Here is a 10807-nt window from a genome sequence, read left to right as displayed (position 1 = left end):
TATTTATAATAATAATAAAAAAGTTTAAGCTGTTTCCTGGGTACTGCTATTTTTTTAACTCCATTATTAGTACTTCGTTTACCTTGTTAACTCTCATGTTAATATATTCCTTAACCCACGTTTAAGCACGAACATTACAGCTCAAACTGGTTCAAATTGCTCAGTCATCATGATTATCCACGTTTCTGTATAGGATGTTTCATTTACATTTTGGATAAACACTTCCAATTTCACTTTTCATAAATATCCAAGTCTTTTCGAATATTTTAACTAACCAACAATTACAAGCATGAACGAGCTGTGACTTCAGAAAACTCATAAATGATAAATTCTAAAAGTTGATGCGAATTAAAAATATGAAATTTCTCAAAAGATGTATCAGTGACTTGGTGCAATTTCTGTAGCATAATCTTTTGCTTTTCTTCTTTTGTGTTCTTTTGGATGGGTGATGGAGATTTGTAATAAGAATTATTTATAGGGCGGGATAATATTACAAATCCCAAGGTGAAAACGCAGATAAAAACAGATAAAATTAGTTTACATTGACAACCAATCATTCGTCCTACTTTTCTACCAGCTTTCCTCTTTCACTTTTTTTTGTCTTTTATTTTCTTCAAGAGTATCCTCTTCTTCTACCGTAATGTTACCGGTTTGGTTGAATTCAATAGTATTTAGTTTAGATTTTATATTTATTTTAAAATATTATAAGTACCTAAATTATTAATTTATAGTAGTTGTCTATTTCATTAAATAAAAAAAATGTTAATTAGATTTTTTATATAGAAATTTTTGCAATTAAATTTTTTAAAAAGTATTATAGTTTATTTGTAAAATTCCCAAAAAAAAATTAAGAGTAAATTAATAAAATTATCTTTTTATTTATGATTTCTTAATATGCGTGTAAAAAGAAAAATAATCAATTAATACGGGACGAGATAGAGGGAGTCAGTGGTGGAGCCACCTTACAAGTAGGGGTTCATCCGAACCCTCTTCGATGAAAAATTATATTATTTATACATGATTAAAAGAATTTTTTAAGTATATATAGTAGATGTCGAACCCCTTTCGGCTATTTCGTGTGTCTATTTTTTCAGATTTTGAACCTCCTTATTGAAAATCCTGGCTCCGACACTAGAGGGAGTAATTTATAAACTTCAATTTGAATGTCGATATTAATTGAATTTAAAGTATTTTTTTCAATATCAATTTATATGATATAATTTTATTGGGTACAAACTTTAATAAATATAAAAGGAATTTATAATGTTCTAAAATTAATATACTAATTGATGAAGCATAACACTATAAGTGTTATTTTTCAAGAGACAAACTAAAAAGAAAAATACGGAACAGATGAAGTATAAATTAAGATGTGTGGGGGCATTGAGTGGGTTCGTGGGGTCCGACTAAGCACGTGACAAAGGATAGGGATATTGTCAGTTATCATGTGACTGACTTTTAAACTAAAGAAAATAGGCTACATGTTCAATTCTTCATTCAAAAGGCCAAGGCACAATTGCTCTTTTATAGTTTAAGTTAACAATATGAAATTAGAAATATTGACTCAAACAAATTAAGATTCATATCATATAAGTTTTATAAAGATAAAACATATTCTTTTAAATTCAAGTCATATCAATATTACACCAATCGAAAAATAAAAGTGAAAACTATTAATAATAATATTAATTATTAAAAGTTGAGTCAGAATTTAAAGTTTATGAATTTGAAATTTCAATCTTTTAAAGTTGCTTCTTATAATAAATAATAATTTTTATATATTTAATAACTTCTCCGCACTCGTTTGGGTGCGATCTTTCCCGAACCTTGCCAACAAGGAATGCCTTATGAACCGACTACCAGAAGCGTATCCAGGAATTCGTCAAGATGGGTGCACGAATACAAAAAAAATGCATCTTAAATATAAATTTGATAAGTTTGACTTTTAGGTTCTTAATATGAACCATTAAATTTTAAAAATTATAGGTCCAAAATATATAATACTATTAGTTTTAATTTTTAATATACACATTTGATTTAATTATATAAAAATCTTATAGTGCAAAGTTTTTTTAGGAACTTCCAATGTAAGGCACTTGAAAAATTTGAAAGATTAAAGGAAAAAACAAAGAAAATTAGTTGAAACGTCAAAAGTATAACGATAACCACTTGGGGAGGTGTTACTCAAAAGGACAAGACAGATATAAGACTTAAATTTTTATCCTTAGTTAGAGAGGTGCACTCAATCATTATTGTATTGTATGATACTTTAAACGTGGGTTCACACATCTATATTTAAATATTTTTTAAAAATATAACACTATTATATATGATCTAGAGAGGGGAGCATGGGTTCACGTGAACCCACGGCACCCCCTCTAAATACGCCCCTGCCGACTACCCTTTACAATTACTGAAACAAAGTTATTAGAGTTTGACTGAATCCGTAGCGAAAAAGCTAGCTGTGCTCCTGCTAACCAACTAAAAATGCCTCTCCTATGAATATTTTCTTTCTAAATAAATTCAAAATTCTTTTTCAAGTCTTTTAAGCAATTTTCTGGCATGTAATTTTAGGTATATCTAGTCCCTTTTTAATACCTTCAACAGCAATATTTTCACACTGCCGAAGTAATAAAATTATAAATCGAACAAGACGTGTTTAAATTATCTCGAACGAACCTTCTTTTATTGTATACTTACACCTTTAATTTAGTATATTCAAATATAAACTTTGGTTAAATGTATAGCTGGATATTTGATAGAAAACCCATTGTTTGTGGTCTTATTGCCTTAGGTTTCTCACGAACTCTTTAACTATTAAGTGTCTTTTTTTCTTTGATGCTTCTCACACGTGCGTTAACAGTGCTAACATGGTTGCACGTGTAAGGTCATCACGTGGTTGCTTAACAATGCACGTGCCTTCTCCTTGACAATTGACTTTAAGAGTGTCTTTGGTGTTCATTAATCTATTACTACAATGCTTCCTCAATTATTGCTTCTTCATGTTATTATATGCCCTTTCCTTTTTTGTTTGCTTTGGAATTTAAAATAATTATGAGTTTTTCAAAGAAATAAATTGAGAGCTCATTGATTAAGTAAATTAATCATTTACAAGTAGGGAAAATTATAGTCAAATATCATTTCACTATTTAGTTTATAAAATATGTACACTGTGTTGAAGTAATATTTACTTTAAACTAAATATCATATAATATACAAAATATATACAGTCAAAGTGTATATATATATATATAGTCATATTTCGACCATGTTGGTAAACTAGTTTGCCAAAGGTACATTTACTTAAGTTTCCTTTACAAGTAATATAGACCTAGATTCCTGCTTAACTATACTTGTAACATTATAGTGGGCTTAAGGCGAAATGTTCCAAGTAACAATTTTTCCACTTGTTTAGGCCACATATAATCAGCCTTAGAATGCTCAACAAACATTTGAGACATGGAATTACTTGTATTGGGCCTACTGGACCATTGATTTGTAGTAAATTGTAGTCCATTAGGAAAAGACATGGGCAAGCAGTTCTCAATTAAGCATACAAGGTGCAATGGGTAAACCATTATTTTAAAACTATTCAACGTTTAGCTTTGTTTAAGTGTAAAAATAAAATTGAACCAAACTTACCAATAGCCAGAACACGGAAGTACTCCGAAAGTTTTAATTAAAATGTTAGATGTGCATATCATGTTTAAACTTACGTGACTTCTATGCTGGTCTTACACATTTTGGTGCGTCTCACATTAAAGTTTTATTGTTCTTAAATCCTACTGCTGATCGCCTAGAGGTCGTTGGGTTAGTAGAATGAGACAGACAAGGATATTCCGTGGGATTATTTTATCCCGCCTTTTATCTGAGATAAAAAGTACTCTAGGACTACATAATACCTACCTTTATCATACACGTCCAACGGGATATCACAGGATTAATCCTTAAATTGTATATCAAAGATGCTTTGACAACATAGAAACGTCAAACAGTTGCTCATACATATCTGTTCTTCCGTCAAACACCACATCGATCGTTGTGTTATATAGCACATTGATATGATGAAGCAAAATCTATATTTGCAAAATAGCTAGAGTTTTGTTAATATGATGTAACATTCTGGACTCAAGGGTTAAAAATGTGTCTAACTTTATGTATCTACTGTTCTCACTGGTTGCCATTCACCATCTACTGCTTCGTTCCACAATGTCACATTGTTATTCCCATCAGCCACAGCCAATATGTTTCCTGTTAGTGACCACGAAACTCTCCAAACGGGGGCACCAAAATCCTTCAACACTTTACCAACCCATTGATCACCTTCTTTACCAACTGTCCATATAATCACTCTTCCATCTTCAGAAGCACTCGCAATAGTTGACTTTGGTAGCCCCAAGTTAGGGGCCCAAGCAACATCCCTCACCCAATCAGTGTGCATTTGAAGAACTGGGAAGCAATCCAACTTCCAAGCTCCATCAAACAGCTTCCACACTTTAACTGTATTGTCACAGCCACCAGATGCAAGCTTCAGCACGGGATTAAGCAGATCAGAGCCTACAAGAGAGCCAGGAGCTGTTGATGGCGCCCACGAAACAGATGTAACACCTACTGGATGAGCCTGATCAATCCGTGATGTCTCCCAAACATCTTCTGATCTTGCTGTGAAAATGGAAATGTTCCCATCAGAAGATCCACAAGCCAAACAGAGGCCTAATTCATGAGGAGCCCAAGCTATTGCATTGACTGAAGCTTTATGGTCATCGAAAACACGTGCTAAGCTCCACTCATTTTGAGTACCTTCCTTCCAGATAATTACCTTTCCATCAGAAGAACAAGAAGCAAGGAGGGAACCAAACTTAGGGTGAGCCCAAGCTACTTGCCACACTGGTCCTTGGTGGCCACTTATAGTAGCCAGTAGCTGCGAAGACGAATTGCTGACCCCTGTTATCTTAATGGTGCAGTCTGAAGAAGCTGTTGCCAGACGCTTACCATAATAATCCATTGCCACATCATGGACAGTGTCAGTATGCCCACTTTCAATCTTCTGTAAAGGCATTTTTTTTTCTCTCTACTGGATGTTTCAAATCTTCTCTCTCTGGCAAAAATCCTGAAAGATATCCAAACATAGCTAGTTGATTATGAATTCAAACAGAAGATGGAAGAAAAAATAATTCTGAGAACTAGGCGTGTTCAATTTCATCTTGCAAAACAAACTACATCACGAGATGACATCCTACTAATGAAATAATTGAAGGCACAGAAAAAAAGAACAAATGGCATAAATTAGAATCACTTAAGTTTCATGAAATACAGTGTGATATAATATTCCAAGCTTTTAGTAAATAAATTATAAACAGATCTAACAGTGACATCCATCAAAGAAAAAACATTTTAGAAGACGTGCTGCAAATGGACATCCGACTGTGTCAACCAAAAAAATGTGAGACGACATAGACAGGATGGAGATGTCAAAACTTGGTGATAAAGCTAAATGCAATGGATAGATTCACCTATTTATGCTAAAGTTCGAATTGCCTAACCAATACTGAAGAATCAGAGAAGAAACTCTTGCTGAAATAGTTTCACATTCATGATTTGGTAATTTTAGGTTGCCAGCAGCTCCTTTGATCCTATTTAATGATGCAGATTCAGATTAATTGCATCGTCTTTATATTAAACAAATCAACAAACAACGTTCTTGCACTGTTCAGACTTCTTAAGAAGTCAAAAAGAACAGTGTCAATTGTTTGAACTTTTTCGCTATGCTATCTGTGTAAGGAAAAAGAACACTAAGAAACAGGATAGATGCTACAGAAAGTGTGATGTATCATTCAAAAGAGATAAGAAGCTGAAGCCTGATCTCATTCACTCAAGTAAAGATGACGAGAGTTGTGTTCCAAAATCAGCTAACTGCTTTATAACTTTCTTAGACATGGAAAAACAAGACCAAATTATACAAACACCTCATTGCTAGTTCAACAGCAACAACAACATACCCCGTGTCATCCCACAAGTTGGGTCTGGGGAGGGTGGTGTGTACACAGTCTTTTACCCCTACCTTGTGAAGATAGAGAGTCTCTTTCCAATAGACCATTGGCTCATTGCTAATTCATATATCAGATTTTTGAACAAAAAAATCATTAACATTACCAAAGTTACCCTTACATTTCGAGGAACATTCATACGTGAAACTAAGGAAATGTTACCCTTACATTTCAAGAATAATTCATACGTGAAACTAATTTGTCAAGTAAAACTATCTCACACTACTGGGGACAGAAAGAGATATTGATCTTAGCATCTCACTAACATATATTTCCACAAATTTCTTCTTACTTTCTTCTCTTTAATTAACACAATAATTTTGATTCTGTTGATCCTACAGTAAGTTTTAAAACAAGAACAATTTCATACGTTCTTATTTAAACATTTAGCATTTGTTTATCACTTAAACTGATCTATAAACTTATGTAATGCAATCATTGTGATCTTCACAGTTCAAATAATTCCCCTTCTAATTTTCGAAGGACAATTTGACCTAATTTCTTCTTTAGCTTAAAATTAAGACAATTTTGGAATAGATAGGCATTTTATATGTTATAAAATTTTCTTCCGAAAATGGCGAGAAAATATATTCGAAAATATTAGTCAAATACTTTTCTTCTGCGACTCCTGCGGAAGCAAAATAAAACTAAAATTGTGATTGATTTTTCTAAAATTGAACAGAAAAGTTACATAAACAAACAAACACTAATCGAAGCGAATTGTAAATTTAAGAACAACAGCAACTGCACCTTCAAACAGGGTTTATTCTACTGTTCCTTTTCGATAACACAACTTTTATGCGAGTAAAAACAGCAAACAATAAAGAATTAATCAATTGATATATATATACATATATAAAAGGATCACTGTAAGGACGATAACTTACGCCGTAAATTAGCCGGTGATCGGCGAAGAGTCACCGGAGAAAGAGATGAATCAATTCTAAGTCAACTTGACGGATCAAAAACACTGCAGGCCCAGTAAATCCGAAAGTGGGTCTTCTTCACAATATATTTATTTGCTGGGACCTACTGGTGACGCAATATTGACTAATAAAAACATGACGCATCATCAAGGGGCCCACTAAACTTGTCCACCGTGTCAAACGTGGCGAAACGACTCCAGCTCTGGCCTTTGACTTCCTTTCAATTCTTTTTGCCCATAAATTGAACAAAAAATGTGAACTTTTAAAATAAAATGGATTTTAAGAAAAAGGGAAAGCTATATAAAAATAAACAAACATTCCTAATATAACGATTAAATTTCATGTTACTTTAAAATAGTTACTTCAAATAATTACATAATCACACACTATTTCATATACAAATATTTAAATTTTAGTTAGATCAATTACTTTAAGTTCGATTACTTTCATATTTTCTTGAAATTAAGCTAAAACAAGCCAAACTTTAGACACGTGACTCTGAAATTATTTGAATGTGACTAATATTACAAGAAATTAAAACTTTAGGTTATTTATTAGGGGCTTTGAAATTAATTTTATGTCATATTTGATTTGAGATATCATAGCTAATTTTAAAATTATTTTATCTTATCATTTATATTTAAATAATAAAATCATGATTCCGTGAAAAAAAATGACAAAAACTGAAAAAACTCATAGAATATATCGATATATAAAACATTTTTATACATCACATTTGATGTACCCAGCGACACCAATGGACGCAACAAACAATTATTTGTGCACTTCCTTTCTGAAATATTTTCATCTTTTATTTTTACTTGTCACGGTTTAACTTGACACACCAATTAGGAAAATAGTTATTGATATATGTATTTTGTCGAACTATCTCTATTAAATGATATTTAGTATTAGGTCTTGAAAAATTATTTGGAGAATAATTATTTAATGCTGAGGGTAAAGTATAAAAAAGAAATAATTGTTGTTATCTTGATATGTCAAAAATAACTAGCAAAAATAAAAATTTATTTTAATAATAAATGACAAGTAAAAATGGACATATAAAATATTTAAAACATAAACATGATTTCCATCACCGCCTAAAAATCGTCCAAGTAATCCAAGATGAACATTATTATTGGGTTTAGTAAGATAAAAAAATCTTATTGGGCTGATGAACATTCTAGATCGTTCCAAAATGATCCAATAAGGAGCTTTATTGGGTTAATAAATGTTACCCAACAGATATATGTAATCCTAATGAACCTAGATGGTCCAACAAACATGATCAGTTCCACTCAAACACACTTATAAACTAATACGTAGGTGTTTGGACATGATTTTATCTCGTGATATTGAACACTACGATAAAATTAGTATTTAGACACGCAATTTCATTTCATGAGTCGATTTTAAATTCCTTAAAAAGCATAATTGAACATGTTCATATCATAATTTCACATTTTTCAAATAAAAAAGTTGACTCACAAGTTTATATTTTGCGGGGGAAAAAACACACCTTATATCTTCATAATTTTTTGCGAGAATGTTAAAGAAGTGATAAAATATTAATGAAATATGAACGTGATGATATAGTTACGAATGGTATGTGATTATGCAGGAGATGACAGTTAATATTACCTTAATATGAAAATGTGAAAATTGAGAATTAATTAATAATTGAGTGTTGTCACACTTATCTTTACACAGGAACAAAACCCAAGCAACCATCGAATAATGAGAAAATATATATTAAGAGATCATCAGTAGACAACCTAAAACATAGCAAATAAAGACTTCATTTCAATTATCTATGAACAACCATATAAAATAATAACAAGAGATTGAAACATTAGAGGTAAAAATGGACTTTTTTTTCCTCACTATGGTCACATAAAATGAATCAAAAGTTCCCAAACAGTGTTAGTTGTTCTTTAAATTATTTTCATAATTAAAGATTAAGGTATATGATCAAGGAAATATTATAACAAATACACTAAATATGTATTAAGCCTACACAAATTATTAATTCACACAAATTAACATACTAACTAAGCACCCAATCTTAATAATACTTAATAAAACATGATTTTAAAATCTTGAGTCAACCACTAAAATAAGCAATTCTCAATTAATGTTCACGTTGCATCATTTAAATAATCTCATCATTATTTAATTCTTCTGGTTATAGTACTCTCGCGTTATAATTATATATTTTTTATAACTAAACTATTACCCCTAACACGGGGCCCCATTATATATATATATATATATATATATATAGTGTGCATGTATTATAAATGTATTATAAGTGTGTTATAACCTAGATCATTTGATTGGTATTACTAAGAAGAGAGTGAAGTTTGCAAATTATAAATGTATTTTTCATGAATAAAACTTATATTATATGTGTCTAATAAATTATTTTGATTTGTATCACTAAGAAAATGAGTGGCGGTTGCAATATGTATTAAAAATGTATTGTGCATGTCTTATAAAAATATTATTAGTGTGTTATCTAAATTATTCTTGTTGGTATCACTAAGAAAGGAGTGAAGTATGCAATATGTATTATAAATATATTATTCATGAATAAAACATGTATTATATGTGTTTTATAAATTATTTTGATTTGTATCACTAAGAAAAAGAGCGATGTTTGGAATATGTTTTACAAATGGATTGTGCATGTATTATAAATGTATTACAAGTGTTAAAAGTGAGTGAAGTTTGCAATATGTATTATAAATGTATTATTCATGATTTTGATACAATTTTAATACAATTATAAAATATATCTAATACAACTTTAATATAATTGTGATACAATTTCATAAACTTCATTGTTTTTCGAGCTTCAATCTAATATTTCTTCTACAATCAATTCTAAACTTAACCAAATCCTCTTAAAATTGAGATATAAACTCCAAACGATATTTTCAATTATTTGTAGGAACAACTTATCCAAACTAATCACAAATTCGTAAAACTTAAATAATGAATTCAAAATTGAAAACTATTCTAGAATATCTCCGATTAGAAAGAAGATGACAATACATTCCTTCTTACACAAGAGAACAATGGGATAATATTCCTTCTTTTAGTATTAAAATTTAGCAATAATTTATGAATGAGAATACCAACTCATCATCAGATCTCAATTAGACTTTACTAAACACTCACTACTGAAATTTGGATCAAAATTGATTGACATGGTTGGTTTTGTAAGGAAGACCAACGCCAAATCGATGCAATGTACATCGTCAATTTGGCATGATTTGGATCACGAAACTAGAGGACATGGTCGGTTAAAACTAATGGACAACTTACTTAGACTGTGAGTTTCAATAAATTAAAAAATGACAAAGAATATTTTTAAAAAAAATGAAGAATCGGGTCAATTTTTAGAAATATACAAGAAAATATAGTTACACTAGACAATTCTACCACTCAGCCATACATGTTCTCTGATGAAATTTTTCATATCTGTCAAGGAGGGGAAGTTTTTACCCATCTTTTTCGTGAGAAATTTATCCACATACACTTTGCATATTCTGGTATAATTTAGATTACACAGAACAAGACCATGGAACTGAAAGACAATTGCGTGAACGGATTTGCTCGTGATTGATGCTTATTATCTATAATTATGTGTTATCCATATTACATTCAAATTATCCCAACAATTTACTTATGTTGCTTATTTTTATATTCCAACAATATCTTCATATATAATTGACAAAATCGATATTTTATGTATTTTTCCAAACTACTATGTACACCCTCACCCTTTACATAAAGCATAAAGTATTAAAGAGGTCATCATTACTCCTC

General features: G+C 30.7%; 1 protein-coding gene across 2 annotated transcripts; it reads right to left on the bottom strand.

The window, feature by feature from the left end:
* Positions 1-3935: 3935 nt before the first annotated feature.
* Positions 3936-7051, bottom strand: LOC102581372 (protein transport protein SEC13 homolog B-like). Of its 2 annotated transcripts, NM_001318557.1 has the most exon segments (4): positions 3936-3970; positions 4001-4173; positions 4176-5110; positions 6935-7030. In NM_001318557.1, coding segments are annotated over 2 exon segments (981 nt in total). In that variant the 5' UTR covers positions 5060-5110; positions 6935-7030; the 3' UTR covers positions 3936-3970; positions 4001-4076.
* Positions 7052-10807: the final 3756 nt, after the last annotated feature.

This window comes from Solanum tuberosum, unplaced genomic scaffold (assembly GCF_000226075.1).
Source record: "Solanum tuberosum cultivar DM 1-3 516 R44 unplaced genomic scaffold, SolTub_3.0 scf00040, whole genome shotgun sequence".
Classification (NCBI taxonomy): Eukaryota; Viridiplantae; Streptophyta; class Magnoliopsida; order Solanales; family Solanaceae; genus Solanum; species Solanum tuberosum.
This window is presented reverse-complemented; position numbering and strand designations above follow the sequence as displayed.

What these genes read in the sequence shown, in the direction of transcription:
- LOC102581372 (XM_015306774.1), bottom strand. Translation starts at nt 5,059, where the DNA reads ATGCCTTTACAGAAGATTGAAAGTGGGCATACTGACACTGTCCATGAT.